At 42.3% G+C, this 17,687-nt stretch overlaps 1 protein-coding gene across 1 annotated transcript in view; it reads right to left on the reverse strand.

Annotated features, from left to right (window-relative positions):
• The window catches only part of PKHD1 (PKHD1, fibrocystin/polyductin), a gene marked incomplete at its 5' end in the record, with an annotated part of 169,925 nt that overhangs the window by 95,826 nt on the left and 56,412 nt on the right, over positions 1 to 17,687 (reverse strand). The window contains 4 exons of the mRNA XM_027901487.1: positions 3,446 to 3,565; positions 4,860 to 4,925; positions 13,427 to 13,622; positions 14,267 to 14,444. Coding sequence (XP_027757288.1) covers positions 3,446 to 3,565; positions 4,860 to 4,925; positions 13,427 to 13,622; positions 14,267 to 14,444 — 560 coding nt within the window. The remainder of the gene's footprint in view (positions 1 to 3,445; positions 3,566 to 4,859; positions 4,926 to 13,426; positions 13,623 to 14,266; positions 14,445 to 17,687) is intronic.

Genomic DNA, 17,687 nt, shown 5'->3' on the forward strand with positions numbered 1-17,687 from the left:
CAATAAGTGCCTCAATTATCCAAGCCAGCAAGAATAAGGAGGGAAAGCAGCAATAAAATAGAGGGAGGATGATCAGAAGAGCAGTATCCTCTCAAAGTAGATGGTATGATAGACAGCTTGCATTTGTGTTCATGACCCATAAGGATCATCCAGTCCAAACCCTGGCCCTATACAGGACACCCCAACAATCCCACCCTGTCCCTGAGAGCACTGTCCAAACACTCCTTAAGCTCTGTCAGCCTTGGGGCTGTGCCCACTGCCCTGGGGAGCCTGTTCAGTGCCCAACCACCCTCTGGGGGAAGATCCTCTTCCTGATATCCAATGCAAACTCCTCCAACACAGCTTCATGCCTATTGCTGCTAGGAAGAAGATTCACAGAGTGTGGCTCTCCACTTGTTCTAGCAGGTAGTGCATTTTCAGTTCCCACTTACCTCTTTCCTTTTAATCCATTATGCATTTTGTTGTGGGGGTTTATTTGACCAGTAAAGCCCCTTTGAAGAGCAGGGACAGTTTTATTGTACACTCTGGAGCACCCTGCACTGAGGAGGTGATTTAGAACTGGGAAATCCAAGAGTCTTATCCTGCTGTTCAGGCACCAACTTGCATTCTGGTTTGGGACAGATTTTATAGTCCTGGCCTCTCAGTTCCATCCCTGCCCAGGGTAAGACCCAGATTATATTTAATAGCCCAATCCTTACCCTGCTGCCGCTTAACCAGTAGCCACCAGTATGTTAGGGAGAATCCCTGTACCTCACCTCACAGCACAGACATGCCCCAGTTAAACTGACCAAACCAGCACCACTCTAAATTCATAGGACATTACTTTTGACCCCGAAAGCTGTAGGGTCACACTGCACAGTGCCAGGCCCGAGCTAACGAGCTTTGTCTCTCAGGAGAGCTAATTAGTTCTGGTGCACTGCCGTGCTGATGCAGCAGTGTTGTCTCCAGTCCTAGAACTAGATCAGTTGGGCTGGGCTGGGGGCAGAAATGAGCAATGCTCCAGGCATGGCTTAGTCGTGAAGGGCCTTGTGGTACGTGACAAAGGCCATGGTCAGCATCACAGGGCAGCTAAAATAAGTATTTTATTGAAAGGATTATAGAATCATGGAATTGTTTAGGTTGGAAAAGGCCTCCAAGATCACCAAGTTCAATTGTTAACCCAGAACAGCCAAACCCACAACTGACCCATGTCCTCAAGTGCCACATCTATACATCTTTTAAATCTCCCTAGTGATGGTGACTCCACCACTGCCCTGGGCAGCTGTTCAGGGACTGGACAATTTTTCAGTGAAGAAATTGTTCCTAATCTAAACCTCCCCTGGTGCAACTTCGAGACTGCTTCCCCTTGTCCCATTTCTCACTCCTCTGGAGAAGAGACAGCCCCCCACCTGGCTCCACCTCCTGTCAGGGAGTTGCAGAGAGTGAGAAGGTGCCCCTGAGACTCCTTTTCTCCAGGCTGAGCCCCCCCAGCTCCCTCAGCCACTTCTTGTGCTCCAGACCCTTTTGCTTTTCTCTGTTGCCCTTTTCTGGATGTGCTCCTGTGCCTCAACTTTGCAGGAAACACAGAGGAGTTTTATTCACAGGTGAGTTTGCAATGCACCAAAGGACCATCACAACTTCAGCGTCCAGCTCCCTCTCTCCTGATCTGACCTAAACAACAGAACTCCAAAATCTTGGCCAAACCTAATTATTTATTCGATTTTTATTCCCTGCTTCTACTTGAATTGTGATTTACCTTTGTGTCTGTTCATATCTGCACCTGACACATGGTTTTGAAGATTGAAATGTTCCTTGGCTTTTGACAATCATAGGCTGATATCGGTAAACTGGATATAACGTCATACACAAGAAGCTGAGACAGATGTTCTGGTGTAGTCTCTGGCTTTGCTCTTGGAGAGTAGGAAGGACAAAATATGCCAAAATACGTGTGCCAAAATCCATCCATGGCAAGAGGACCCAAAAGGGAGCAAAGCATATGTGAAATGTCCTACTCTTTAGTGCTTCATAAGGGGTCAAATATGACAGTGGTAAGAATGGAGCAGGAACTGAGCTGTCTGATGGCTTAGCCAGGATGCTCCTGGAGTGCTTCAAGTAGCACAAGGTATCATGCTGTAAGCAAGTGCCTTGAGCCCTGGAGCTCGATATAATGCTATCATTGAACTAGTACATAACCACAGTTATGTATTATATCCAGTCAGATGGTAGACCTTGGAAAAAAAAAAAAACATTGTGTTTTTTTTTTTTTTAATAGGAAAAATGGATTTAACCACAAAATATAAATTATCCACTCCGGTTCAATTTGACTTCCCCCCATAAGTGTAAAAAAGTGCTATTTCAAAAAGAATATAGGGGGTTTGGTGTTTTGTTTTGTTTTTTTTTTTTTCATATTTACCAGAAAATCAAAGATTAAACTAAATATTCATTGAAGGCTGATCATAATTCTTAATGTAACCTGAAAATATACATATCTGTTATTTTTAATGACATAGGTCAGAGAAGCCTTAACCACGAACGAGGTTCCACAGAAAAATACCAAACCAAACACTGCCTTCCACAAAGGCCACGAGCCAAAAAGAGGGGGAGAGGAGTAGACATGGAGCAGTGTTATCCCCATTTCCAGAAGTGGTGCTGTGGCAGGTAGAGTGACTTACCTGGTTTCAAACTAATGAGGAGGAGCCAGCACCAGGTCCTAGAACATGTCAGGTACATACCATACCATATTCATAGAATCATAGAATCATTATGTCTGGAACAGGCTTCAGGACCTTGTCTAGCCCAGCTTCCTCATCAGAGCAGGGTCAGCTCTTATATAAAATGGTTATCACCAGTTTTTACTCCAGATTTCATTGCAAATTGCCTTATATATTCACCAGAATTCAGTTTTCATGAGGTAATGTTGTAAGCTGAGCTGGGATCCACACGTAGCTCAAGTTGAAATACAGGTTGAAATACAGACATGAGCTAAAATGTCCTGGAGGCATCCATGGGAAATGGTTTGAGAGATTATCACTGATAGTGGGAATTGTAAGAGGAAAATAAAATGGAAGGTTGTACCACTGTGGAACTGTAAAATATGATCCCTGCACAAAACACAGAGAGGTGGGTCAAGAGATTAAGCTCCTTGTGACTTGATGGTTTTGGGCCTTGCAAATTCTCTGCTCCTCAAATAAGGTTCATGAACATGTTTCAGCTTGAATGACAGTGTGTGTGTGTGTTTGTGTGTATATAAATGGAAAAGAAGTATTACTCTCTTCCAAAACTTACATTCCTGTACTGTAGTCAAGATTTCCATGTGACAAGGAGCAAGTGTGGGGTCCTGCACGCACTTGAATGCACAGTAGGGCCAAGGAGCCCATGTTGCAACACAAATATACTTCCTAATGTAGAGGAAAGTAAAGAGCCCAGCCCCTTTACAGGAATTGAAGACCTTTCCTTCCTTACGTACTAGGCAGGATGATGACATCTTCCCCAGGGCCTGGAATGCTGCAGTTGGATCCACCCCAGCCTTTTCCCACGTCATTCCATGTCTCTGGGTGTGACCACTTCAGGACTGCACCAGCAGGATCTACAAAGCAGAAAATACAAATACAGAATTATAATTTTCATTAGCTGGAAGAATTACCACTTCTTTGATAGTCGAGCATCTGTGACATTATCATCCTCCCGTCACTGATGAAGCAACATTAACTGCTCTTTGTTATCTTCCATGCTCAAAGAAAGCTGCTTGATTGAATTCCTGGGGTATGGAAATTTCCACAAGTTCCCAAAGTATGAAAGATTTTTAAAAATGAGTGATCAACTCTTACAAGCTTGTTAGCACTCAGAAAAGCAGGAGTCTTCCCATTCCAAGGGGTGACTAAGACCTGCCTTGGAGAAGAAGCTTGACCAAGACATGGCAACTCCTGCTCATTCCCAAAAGATTTCTTTTTCAGTTGAATCCAAAAGGAAACTCCTGAGCCTGAGGAAAATATTGGAATAAACTGAGTTTGCAAAAGGCAGGTGCTTGGCATGCACTTGTGTTTTAAAGAGCTAACAAGCCAGGCTTCGTAAACCGATTGCCCCTAAGTTTGTTCTGCCATCAAGAGACGAAGGAAAGTCTTCAAGGGGAAATCTTGCATGCTAAGTTTAGTAAGTCCTAAACTAACGCAGGCAGGGCCTCCCTCTGGAGGCCTCTACAAGCACCTACTTCTGCCCTACCACTGTAAAGGGAATTCTGGCATTTTTTTTCTTCCTTGAGGATGTCTTAATTGGGTATTCAAAACAGAGGAGCAAGTACATGCCTAAGTACTGGGGGCTACACCTAGCTTAGTAACATTGTGGAGTAGAAAAACATCCATTGCCAACACGGGGAAACACAGAGAAATTAAATCTTTGTGGTGCTCCTTGAGGCTGGGTCTGTCTTTCCATCCCTTGTTTGTTCTGGGGGAAATAGTCTGCAAAAATTACCCTAAATGCACATGATACATAGCAAGGCAGCTATGCAATTAATATAAAAATTTGGAAGTTTCCCTTGTCTCTGGTATATATTTCTGTCTGATTCAACATGAAACTCTGAAGCAATGTCAGATTATGAAGTACTAAAATACTCTAGTCTTACATTCTCCATGACCTTTCTGATCTGCCATGGTATTTCTTAGTAAAAGTTTATAGTCTTTTATACTGTGGAATCACACATTTATCTTGAGCAATGGTAGATATGGCTCAATGAAATGCTCAAATGAATACCAAGAACCTCTCTTGGGTTGATAGATGTGCAAAATATTGAAGTGAAAAACAGCAATTTATTCCTGAAAAAGCCATAAAAAAAAGAAGTGGTGTGACTCCCACACCAAACCTTCCTGACACAGACTGTCACCCACCTGGGGTAGGAAAAGACACTCTTTTCTTCTCTTTCAGTGTGACCTGAATTAAGTCAGCCCCTGTGACTGAAGACAGAGAATTTTAGGGATTTACAAATGAACAGACACAAAAAGTCATATCAAATAAATTGCTACACATGAATTCCTGGCATCATTATTCATTTCTTACAAAAAAAATTTTTAAGAGCAACTACACATGTTTTCTGAGCATTTTTTGTGCCTTTTTTTTTTCTTTTGTGCTTTGAGAAAGGATTAAACAAACACATTTTAATTTACAGATATGGAGGGTCTCAAGACAACTCATTAGAAACAGCTAAAAGAAAACATTCAACAATCAGAAATTCTAGGCTGGAACTGGAATCTCATTTATCCCACTATAAATCCACAGCAGTTCCACCAACACAGGCAGTATCACACCACTGAATGCATAATGTATTAACTGGCTCAAGAAGCGAATTATAGCTTTTGTTTTGTAGTCAGGTTTTTATTTTTATTTTTTTTTTTTTTTTTTTTTTTTTTTTTTACCCCCAAAATCTGGTATCTGAAAGAGATGCTTTAATTAGTCAGACTTTATAGGCTGGAGACAGGGACCCTGTGTTCTCTGCTGTGAAAAGGGGTTAGAAGCAATTATCACAGTTGTAACCTTTGTGCCCAAGTATTGTCAGCAGGAGAAGGGCCAGAATAATGCAAATCAAAGAGGAGCAGGAGAAAGCTGCTTCAGACCTAGCTCAAATCCTACCTCCTCTTCATCTCCAGTGGCATATAAAGGCACTTCCTTTCAGTCACCAGACTGGAACAACCATAGGTTAAAATAGAAACACTCTGACAAACAAATAAATCTCCTGTCCTCTGCCCAACCCCTTATGGTGACCCTAAAATGTTATTGAAGGATTTTTTTGGGGGGGAGGTAGAAGAATCGTATCAATGAAGCCATTGTCAGAACTTCCCTCAGTTCCAGAACATGCCAGGAACTTTCCTGCATGTGTATCAACCCACCGAGGGGATTTCATGCCATATTGTAATTTACTTATTTTATCTTTAAACAAGTCTCTGCACTTTTAAATTGCGAAACCCATCCTTCCCTACCTCCCTCCTTGTCTCCCAGTGCAACTGAGCAAATTTAAAATAACTGAGGTTCATTAATTTTAAGTGTTCAATAAATTAGTATGAATAATCAAAAAACTTGATTCTTTCTGATAATTACTATTTGATGTCAGTTGAAAGCACTCGATTGAGTTAGCAGCATATGCTCCTATGCCAAATGAGGCTTCCATAATTAAATAGAAACTGATTCCATGAGGTTTTTCTCATGTCTGATTAATTAGTAATCAGGTGCCTCAGCCCTGTTCTTCAGTGACACCTTCTCTCCCAAAGGTAGCTGGGATCTGATCCATACATCAGTCAAGCCAATCTGCCCCAAATCATCACACAGAGCTCACAACGAACACCATCGTGTCCATCATGTCTTGAGTGGCCACAAGGTGAACCTTTGAGGAGAAAGAATGACACGAAGACTAATTTAGACCCTTTGGCACAGCTCACGTGGCTTTCAGACAATAGATCTCTCTGCACTTTTATGGTTATGCTGGTCTTTCTTCTCACTTACACAAGGCAAACCAGGAGTCAAAGCTGATGCATCAGCCTTAGGGAAAGTGAGAGAACCAAGACCTGACACTGTCCTTTTTTGGCTAAATATATTTTGTCAGGCTTGTTGTTTGTTTGTTTGGTTGGTTTTTTCTTACTTTTGCAGGCGTTAGAGTGAAATCATCTAATTAAGGATGTTTGTATTGTTCAGAGAAAAGCCGTTTTAATTAAATCCTGAGGAGACATAAAATATGATCAATATGGTGTACAGACCTCGTAAAGGGGTTCAATCCCCTTACATAGTGAAGAAAAAAAAGAACCATTAAGACTTAACTCAGTCCTATCCAGAGTCAGGGTAACAATAAAAACTTCTCATGTTGGAAGTGTCATCCCACTAGAAGGCATAAAAATTCAAACCATTTTACGTCATTTATACCCTCCATGAGTGCAGCAATTGGGGCCAGAATATTCCACAGAATTCTCCTCAGCCTTGTAACTTGTAACAATTATTTATATTGACAGGGTGCAAAGTACAATGGTTGTAAATCAGTCGTGTTTTGTTGCCATTTCCCACAAATACTCCTTAAAACTGATCAGAAAAGATAAAGGCATTGGGATTAATCAAGACTACAGTGGCATAGTCCTTCTGGTTGTTTTGTTTTGCTCCTGAGTCCCTTATCACTGGGTTTTACAGGACAGGAAGAGATACAGGCAATACAGATGAAGGACATCATTAGTAAACATTGAATTAAGGTGACTCTTCTCAAAATGCAGTTATAAGGCTCCAGGGTTTAGTTGTATAAAACCTTTATAAGGCTCATCAATTTTCTGCCTTATTACAGCTCCTCCTGGATGTTTGGGCTGTGAATCATAAATATAGGCCTTCTGGATGATAGTCCTGGTAACTTTCTCCTGGTTCAGGGCTCCTTGAGTGAACATGAAGGAGGAGCAACTCAGTCTTTTATCAGCTTTGCAGTGACTCGGAATTTCGCCTGTGGATATTAGGAAGGGCTGAAACGAGGATAAATGGCTCCAATAGCCTGACTTACAAATAACAAGCAGCTCCATGCTATTTAACATCAATTGGGCTAACATCCATCACTGGGAAATCAAAACTTTTTAGACAGCACAATCAACCACACAGTGAGACACACCTCTAGAAGCTGGAGAACCTGGGAGAGGGTGTTTTGTCATCCTTTGTGAGGATCTGCTACAGGAAATACCCAGAAATATAGTATAATGGGGACACTGAAGTGAGAAGAGATGTTAAAAAACATTATATATATACATAATATGTATGTACATATCCATATATGTATATATAGACACATATACACTTGGGCTAGTGGACACAGATTCTTGCTTACAACAGATTAATATTTGCAGAGGCAGAGGTGAAGGTGTGAAATTCCTCCTGCAGACATCACATAGTCGAAAAACCATCCCTGACAGGATTATAAGGGCATTTCATCATCTTATTTCTTTAACTGCTACATTCTCTGGTCTCTCTGCTTCCACGCCACAAGGACAGGATCTCACCCACCAGGAGAAGGTTGTTTTTTCTCTATGTGTCTATTGAAAAATTGAGCAAATGAGGGAGATGGGGGGGTTTAGTCTGGAGGAAAGGGGTCTCAGGGAGGCCTTATTGCTTCTACAACTACCTGGAAGGAGGCTGTAGCCAGGCAGGGCTTGGCCTCTTCTCCCAAGCAATTTGCAACAAGACAAGAGGAAATGGCCTCTGCACCAGGGGAGGTTCAGGGTGGATATCAGGAAGAATTTTTTTCACTGACAGACTTGTCAACCACTGGAAAGGGCTGCCCAGGAGGTGGTGGAGTCCCCATCCCCGGAGGTGTCCAAGGACTGACTGGAGATGGCACTCAGTGCTCTGGTCTGGTTGACAAGGTGGGGGTCAGTCACAGGTTGGACTTGATGATCTTGGAGGTCTTTTTGAACCTAAATGATTCTATGACTTCAAAGGGCACCTCTATGCCAAGAACTGACATTTCATTCCATGGAGGCCACTGAGCAACCCACATCTGGTCAACTGGCCCTTGAGAAAACTGATATGGGGTGAGTTTTATCTGGCTGGAAGAAAAGATCCATCCCTGCACAACAAGTCCTCTGTAAAGAATTAACTCAATTCTTTAGGTCTTTAACCTTGGATTCTCCTTTACCCCCCAAGCAATAAGGCTTCAGAATATATCTGTGTTTATTTATTTTCTGTATTTTCATATCAGAGACAAACATTCTTATGGGTCTGTTTTTCCTCCTATACAAAGAAAATACAGGAACTCACAGAATCTAATGGAAGTGAGATCATTCTTTAGGAATCTTTAGAAGAGACAATAAGTATAATCAAATTATTTTTTTTAAGAACTATGGAAACTATAAACCTGCTTCTGACACAGCAGTAATATGAGGTTGAGCCTCAGGCCCTCTTAACAACTCACACATGAGTTACTTGAGCAGTCAGCAGGATGACCCATCTCCATAAAAGTTGTGTCTACTGACAAATGTATTTGGGGTAAATAAAAAGTTTGATAATCCTTTCAGTGGTGTTTTCAATAATGTTTGTGTCCAGCCCTTCAATTTTAGAAAAAGTAGAAAAAGCCAAGAGAAATCTGGGCATGCAGGAAGCCAACTCTTTGTTTCATTCCAAAAGAAAATGGTTTAAACATTTCAAAAGCGAACAAGAGACAATCAACATCTCTCTGTTTTTTTGCAAGTGCCAGTATTGCCCAGAGACCTTAACCAAGGAGCAGTACCACACTGTGGCACCATATGCTGAAATTTGTAACAGACTTAAAAAGCTCATAATGTTACTATTGCAATTTACACAGGATATTTCTCCTAAAAATATCCCAGATGTCCCAGTGTGATGTTCCTTTCCACCACTCTTGTTACAGTAAGTGTTTTCTTTTTGATGCAGCACAGTCACATAACGTTTCACTCTCCCTAAACATGGTTGAGCCACAACCCATCAGTGTTTTGGAGAGTCACACACAATTCCAGGGCCCACCAGTGACCTTTGAGGAAGGTTTCTCTTAAGGCAGTGGGTGACCCAGAGAAAATCAGGGTGTTGCTATGAAGGCTGAATCATGACAAAGCAAAGCTGATGATGTAGAAATGACTGGCATAAGATCCCTCAAGCTCCCTTGTCTCCCCTTCACCCAGCATCCAGCAGGCACATGGAGTTATCTGCCCTTCAATACCAAAATCCTTTAAAATGGTCCAAAGAGACGATTTTCAAAGGGACTTATGGGCTGGTTAACAGAGTTTCAAGTGCGTAGGTAGCAGTGATTCCTTTGTTAATAGGATCATTACCCACATAACAGAAACATTCTCCATTACAATTATCTCTCCCCATTCAGCACCCTCTGCATTCTCCCGTGCCCAAGCCTAATTTGCAAAACTCCAAGCATCGTGCAACTTAACTCCCTTAATCCCCTCCATACGGTCTATTTTCTTGCCTTTTGTGTTAGACAGACCTTTTTTTCCTCCCCCAAAGATAAACAAACACTTGCATGACGCCAGGCAATTTCGGATGGAAGAGGGCATGGAGAAAGCCTGAGCCCAAGGAGAACTGCTGGCCAAGGTGGCTTCACTCAGCTGCCCGCTTCGTTTAAATAACAATATCTTCTCAGTCACGGGGTTTTCCCTCCCCTTCTCCCTCCTTTTCTCCCCATGCAGGCCTGAGTAAAAGGCTGTGTGAATTCAGGAGCCTGCTTGTGAATGAGCCGGCATCTGATCCGTATTTACCGACGTTAATTTTGGATGTAATGCACCCCTGCCACTTCCCCACAGTTTGCCCTAAAAGGCTCTCTGACAGGCACAAAAGCGGCGGGTCAAAAGTAAGTTGACCCCTGCCAGAATGTACAATTATTGCAAAGAGGTGGTAACACCAGCAGCTGTCGAAACCCCACCGGCACGGCGAGGAGCTTCCAAAAGTCGGGGGATGACTAATAGGCTGGAGCGCTCCCCTCCGCCCTGCGAGAGCCGGCGACTTGGGGCAGGAAGAATTATGGCCCTCCCGAGCAGCTGCAATAATTGTCTTCCCATTGTCCCTCGGCCACCCCCTACAAGTGCCCATTGTGGGCGCGGAGTCAAGTGATTATATGCTTGGGCTGATGCTGTTTGCGCCCAGCTGCCCGACCGCTGACACACGAGCGCGGAGAGGGGGGACCCGCGTCTGCTAGACGGGACTCCGACATACCAGACCTTTTACATAAGTCAAACAGGAACAAATGACTCTTTATCAGCCCCTTCTCCCTTTGAAGTGGCGGCTGCTTATAGGCCCTTACAGCTTTTCCTCCTTAGCCCGAGCAAACATCCTCCTTTTGATATGCTACATGCTCATTATCTCTGCCCCATTTAATGATTTTTGATTGAAGGGTGGCAGCGCGGTTGCCAAGAGGGTAGTTAAAGAGGCTCCACGCAGGCAGGACAACAAGAAAGGCTTTCCTTGTGCAGCAGCCTAAATTTGGAGTTTCTTAACAGTGTGTTCTTGTTCTTAGCAGCAGATAAGGGCTGAGCGTGAAATTCTTAATTAAGCAGTAAATAGAGAGTGGGGTGTCAGCAGATGCAGCCTGTAGCCATGGAGACCAAGGCTGATGAAGGAGGGAGCTAAGACTCTACGCCGGCCCGGGGCTCGGGCTTGACTGACAGCTGAAGAATCCGACAAAGCTTGTAAACGGGATTAATTAGTTGGCTAATTATTTCATATAGCTAAATGTAAATAAAATATTTAAAAACACCACAAAAAAAAATAAAACAAAACCCTGCATAACAGAGTTAGGTAGGAAGATGGTGTGAAGGCCAGACCTTCAAGCCTTGTCCTCTCTGGGTCGGTGGGTGGACTGGTGGGTTTCTTAAGGCCAGAAGGGACTATTGTGGCAACCTTCTCTGACCTCCTACAGAGCGTGAATCTCTCCTCATGAGGTTCCTAATAGCTTCTCTAAGAGCTAGAATGTATTCTCTGAAAAGATGGCCAAGCATCATCTAAGGGCCCTGAGTGATGGAAAGTCCACCGCATGCCATGAGTCTGCTCTCTACTGGCTGATTATCCTCACCATCTCAGCCTGCACGGTGGAGACTGGGAGGGAAATGAAATGGCACACCAGGGCTGGGAATCTGCTCACTTTGTTTCAGACTTTCACCCTACACCAACAGCACAGAGATGAGGTACCTGACACTGAATTATTGATCTCACTCCTATGAAAGTCCTCACTGAAAATGTTCACAGCGTGAATTATACATGTTAGGTGTTTTCATAAATTTCCCCTCGTGTACCTTGGATGATTGTTTCTCTATTAAAATGAGAAACAACAACAAGCTCTTCACATAATAAAAATCAAGAGGAAAGAAAGGTGAGAGAAGGACCATAAAATATTGGTGATGCAAGAATGACACATCTCAGTCTTCCCAAGACTGTTATCTCCTCTATTTTCATCAGCAGAGACCAAGATAACATCAGAAGACACCATCTTCTGAGTTTTCTCATGCTGCTCTGACAGTACAACTCAGGATATGCAGACTGAGAAGCAGTCAACTTTTATATTTGGAAGAACAAATTTACACAGTAGGTAAAGTGAAATAATAAAACTTTTTTGTGCTTTCAGTAGATACTTGTCGTGATCTTGGGCAAGGCTTAGACTCAACAGCTGAGTTTATAGTATCTATACTGTAGTATATCTAAACAAGGCCAGGACACAGAACTAGGACCTGGACCCCAATAATCTACATGGTTATATTGCTGGCCAAGTTCCTTGCACAGCTTCGGCCCAGACTCCCAGATGGTGACCAGTATAATTTTGGAGTTAGCACAGGACAGGGAACTTTCCCAGCTTGAAGCCTGAATGTATCCAGCCTGTTTTGAGAGCTAAAATATTAAGCTGCATGGACACGAGCTGTGCAATGGCAGTTGGCTGCAGGACCACAGGTGGATGCAGGAAGTGTGATTTTCAGACTGAGATTAAGGTATGGGCTTCCCATTTCTCCAGCAATGCATACAGGATGATTTTCACTATTCCCAGACCAGACTCAGGGGTTTGCCTGCTCTCATTCCAGCTGTGTTTTCTTCTCCACTGTCCCAATGGTTGTTCTAGTTGTTCATTCTTAAAGAGATCCTACATGAGAAAGCCATTTACGTGCCATCTCATTAGTGCAAATCAAGGGAAATTCTAATGGATTAGATGAGTAAAAAGTTTTCTTACTGTAAAAGTCATCATCTTTACTTTCCCTGTGTAACAGTCATGAAGAAAAAGCTCTGCTTCTCAAAGACACCAAAATATTTTTGTGATTCTGGGTTCTAGGGTTCTACTATTACTAATAAAAGCAAAAATCACTACCTTGCTTTTGACATATAGAGCTTAGACCCTTATGAAATTATGTGCCTGAGAATGGAAATTGTGGAAAATCTCCAAAATTTAAAAGAATAAATGAAACTTGAATGAGTATCAGTAAAATATCTGAATTTATTTTTTTAAAAAGGACCGCCAGTCTTCATGATGTAGCATACAAACTCAAAGTATTCACATGCAAAGGTCGAGAAGTCTTTGGAATTTTCCAGTCCTAGAAAAAAATTCTTTCCCAATAATCCCATTGACTTCAGTGGGCTCATCTTATCTAGATTACCCATGAATTAATGATACATGTGACATAGGAACCAAGCTGACATCAGAGGTCCTTAGTGGAATTTAATGTCTTTACCTCTCCAAAAAAACCAATTCCAATGCAACTGATGTCGCATCACCCACTATTTATGATACATTCCTTCTGTTGATAGATCAGGCATCAGACTGATCAGTTAGGGATGGACCTGATGTGCATTCATCTATTTGATTCACACTTTGGAGGAACTCTCACCTATTGAAAGGCCGTTGAAAGATGGCCTTGGGTATATCTGGAGTTTAAATTAAAAAAGCATCAGCTCTGTGACCATTCTTGAATAAAAAGGGGCATTGCAATCCTTGAATTGCACTTACCCAGATAGGTCAACTTCCCCTGCCTGCTGTCAAGATACCAATCACAGCTCCTGTGTTGCCCATACGAAGGCAGGGATTGGAGTGGCTCTCCAGTCCTTGTCCCACAGGACACCACGACCTCGAGATGGGCAGGAAGGTCCTTGTGTTCCACCAGCAAGTAATTCCCAGTCTTGAAGCTGCTAAATGTCACAGAATACTAGAGAGGAAGGAACCAAAATAAACACACACGAGTCTGTGATTAAAGCTCCATGGAGTGCAGTATAGAGGAGTAAAGAGGATGGTTCTCCTCACAGGCAACATATTCTTTTGCAACACATGTGCTGGAAACAAGAAGAGCGATGTAAAATTAAGCAGAAGATGGTGGTAAATGCAGAGAAAATCGACTCCCCTGGTGCAGAGGAACAATGTCTTGTGAAAACCATACTTCAGCATGTGTTAATGCAGTAAAAGTCTCCGTGATTCCTAAGCACCACACTGAACTTTCTCCCTGAACTGTTCAGGCCAACCTGGCCTTGAATACTGAATCATTAAGTGTTCAAGGCCAGGTTGGACAGGGCTTGGAGCAACTTGTCTAGTGGAAGGTATCCCTGCCTGTGGAAGGAGAGCTGGAACTAGATGGTCTTTAAAGTCCCTTCCAACCCAACCATTCAATGATTCTGTGATCTTCCTGCTCCAATTTAATACTGAGAGCTTCAAGGACTAGGTCATCTTATCTAAATTAATAGAGATTTTCTCAGTGCATTTAACCATTTTTTAATTCTATCTGCACACCTGAAAATATGAAAGCATGGTTATCTCTTCCAGATACAATTCTGAAATTATAAAACATTCTGGTTTTACCTGGAGCTGTTTGCTGGCCAAAGGGTTGTCAAATGTCAATGTGTAGGTCTCTTTATCCAAAAGGAGAACCACCCAACCATACAGGTTTGATAAAGTATCAGGGACATAATTGACTGTGGTTGTCTTATTCCTGCTATCAGTCACAGTTAAATTATAGGGAATGTCTGGAGCCTCTTTTCTGCAGAAGACAAACAAAAAAAAAATAAAAAAATATGTTTTTAGACTGAATTCTCTCATTTTGCAGCCAGCCTTTACAGTTCTATTTTTATTTGAATTAAGTACTTATGCTGGATCTGTCTCAGAATGTGGCTTTATTTTTATAGTTCTTTACAAATATCATAAGAAATAATCTCTGCTTCAAGTCCTGTAAAAAAAAAAGAAAGAGAAAAAGAGAGACACAGGTTAGAGGAATAAAGGCAGAGAGGAGCAAAGCAGAGCAATGACAGCAGTAAGGGTACAAAGTCCTACACTGCCAAAGTATTTCCCCATACATCAGGTTCTTGGGTCTCCAGTTCAACTTTTAGAATATTCATGGCATTTGACAGAGTTCTCTAAATTAGCCCTACCCCAGGCTGAGTGGGGTTCTGAAGTGGGGTTCTAGTGGAAGGTGTCCCTGCCCACAGAAAGGGTGTTAGATTAGATGGTCTTTAAGATCCCTTCCAACCCAAACCATGCTGTGATTCCTCACTCACATTTGAGTGGTCAAAACTTACAATGGAGGCTGAAGGTGCAAAACTCCTGTGTAATTCAACAATCTGCTCTTTGTCTGCAGTACGAGGCTGGGGCTGCCACAGACTACGAAAGTCATCACAAACTGGATGGGGTTATGGTGCAGCAGTTCTTCTGAGCATCCAAAGGAGAACTCAAACCCTTTTCCGCTAGGACTTTGCACTCCTAAATTCTGTCAAATCTAGTCAGAGAAAAATACCCTCACTGAACACATCAACAGTAGTAATTATATCAGGAGTGGCCATGAGCCCTTTTGTTTTAAGGCCTCCAGAAACTCTTCTCAGCTTTGGCATTTGAGCTGACACTAAGCTTGAAAAATCTCCTCTCTTAAGCATACCTAAAATGCTATTTCTCAATTTTCAGAGTATTACCCTACAACTACACATCTCAGACTATTTCCCAACCTTCCAGACTGGATAGGGCTTACTTACCCAGGGCAGACATTACTAAAACTCATGTCATTCTGCAATTTGCCTGCCTGTTTTTGCAGGTTTTGACTGGGTTTTTTTTTTCCCTTAGTGCTTTGGAGACAATATAATATTACAATAGCAGTCATCTTGCAGTTACTTTTTCTTTCTTTTTTTTTTTTTTTTTTTTTAAACAGTTCTGGGAATATTGTGTTTGTTTGTTTGTTTGTTTGTTTGTTTTTAATTGGTATTCTAATGTCTGTCACTTTGGCAAAAGGCTTTCTGGTTACCCAGAAACATTCAGCTGAGAAGCAGCAATGGCAAAGAGAAGCGTGAATCAGCAAAGAATCACTCAACCAGAAGATATTGGCAGACCAATGAAACTGGCTGGAAGGAGTTTATAAGGCTTAAACAGCTTTTGTACTACTAATAAACCTCCTCTTATAGGCATTAACTGGACCAGGATATTAGGCTGCTAATTAAGCAAGTAAATGACAACAAGCACATTATTGCCACAGTTATCAGCACCTGCACAGGTATTCAGGAAAACATTTCCAGCAGCAGAAGCACAACACACGTAATGTGGAGAGACATTAAACTCTCCCGCACATCAGAAATTGCCTTTATTGTGTTACAGAGGTGCCCAACACCACAGCAAGTGACAGAGACTCAGAGACACCCTCTCTGCAACATAAATCCACATGGTCTTGCACTTTACTCATTTTACTTTTCATTGCTGGAGACGATGAGACAGTTGGAATCACGTTTATCAGGGGTCCCTCCCCAGTACTACCAAGAAAAGTAAAGACAGAGAAGAAAGCCTGGAAGGGACAATCCTGCTTGGATTCAATGCAAAGGGATGCAAGACACCTGACTGAAAGTTAGGATACCACACTAGCCACGTGGATTCGCTGGGTAATGAACAGGAATGTGAATTCACAAGCTAATGAATTAACTGTGAATCCAGTTATGCTGGAGACCAATACTGAGAAGACCCTAAATAAATACCTTAAACCAGACAGCTGACTTCTAGATGGTTACAGTTAAATGAAAAACTTCTTTCCCTGTGTGCCTACTTTTAACAGACAAGGCACAGAATCATAGAACCATTTAGGTTGGAAAAGACCTCTGAGTTCATCAAGTCCAACAATTAACCAAGCACTGTCAAGCCCATCACTAAACCATGTCCCCAGGTGCCACAGTCACATGTTTTTTGAACACTTCACTGAAGTCACTGTGTTCAGTCAGGCAGAGACAGGACAGGGAATCCTCCGGATCTTGTCTTCTCTCCTTAGATTCCAAAGCTAGAACACACTTTTGACTGCTTCAGACACTCCCAACTTAATTTTTTTCACTCTTTAGGATAGAGACAGAGAGAACTTTTAATTTGAAAATGCCATTTTTTTATGCCAGAAAGCCTTTCTGAGTAAGAAAATTTTACATGGTATCATACCCTGATAGTCTGGCTTCCCTGACCTTCACCTGGAAGTTTGTTCCTGACTCAGGAAGGAAAGGCAGCGGGAGATATTTTATGGCCTGAAATCTCTAGGGTTTTCTTGCCCCGGAATGCTGGGTCCTTGTCTTTTGCATACCTTGCTCGAGGTGTTGCCACCTAAAAACCCTTACCCTACCCCTGAGAGACTGCTCAGAACACCAAAACAAAAACTTGGGGAACATGGAAAACTTTACCCCCGGAAAACCACTCCCCTGGAAAAGATGTCAGGGTGCTTGTTTTGTCACCTGCATGCCAAACAGACACCAAAATGGAAATACCCTACTAATGGAATTACCAGCCACAGTTAGCACCATTTCCATTTGCCCTAAATAGCCAGCGATTTCCCTGCGCCCTAAATAGCCACCAATCTACCTCTCTTTAATGCTAATGAAGCAGAGTAGCGCTGGCACACGAGTATTTCTAATTCAGAGGATCCGAGGGAGCCTGCATGCATCATTAACATGGAGAGCTTCATTATCAGAGGAAAGAGCCTTCCTCTGAACTTCCCCTGGCTTTATTTGAAAGAAACTAGGAGGCAATGGTCTTAATGCAAAATTAACCCTCGCTTTAAACTGCTGGAAGCCTTTACAAACTGTAAGGGGAAAAAAAAAAAGGATGACTCACTGAAAAGGCTGTATTTTTATATCGAAGCAGGTTTCAATTAAGGAGCAATTTGCTTTAGAAATATGGCAAGATTACTGGATAGGGCTTTACAGTCTGAGCCACAATTTACCAGTTGTGACTGTATAAACTGTTATGTAATTTAGCTCAAGTGCATTGTGCAGAACTG

The sequence above is a fragment of the Empidonax traillii genome, unplaced genomic scaffold (genome assembly GCF_003031625.1).
Source record: "Empidonax traillii isolate 1590-97213 ecotype Southwest subspecies unplaced genomic scaffold, ASM303162v1 scaffold788:size291989, whole genome shotgun sequence".
Lineage (NCBI taxonomy): Eukaryota > Metazoa > Chordata > Aves > Passeriformes > Tyrannidae > Empidonax > Empidonax traillii.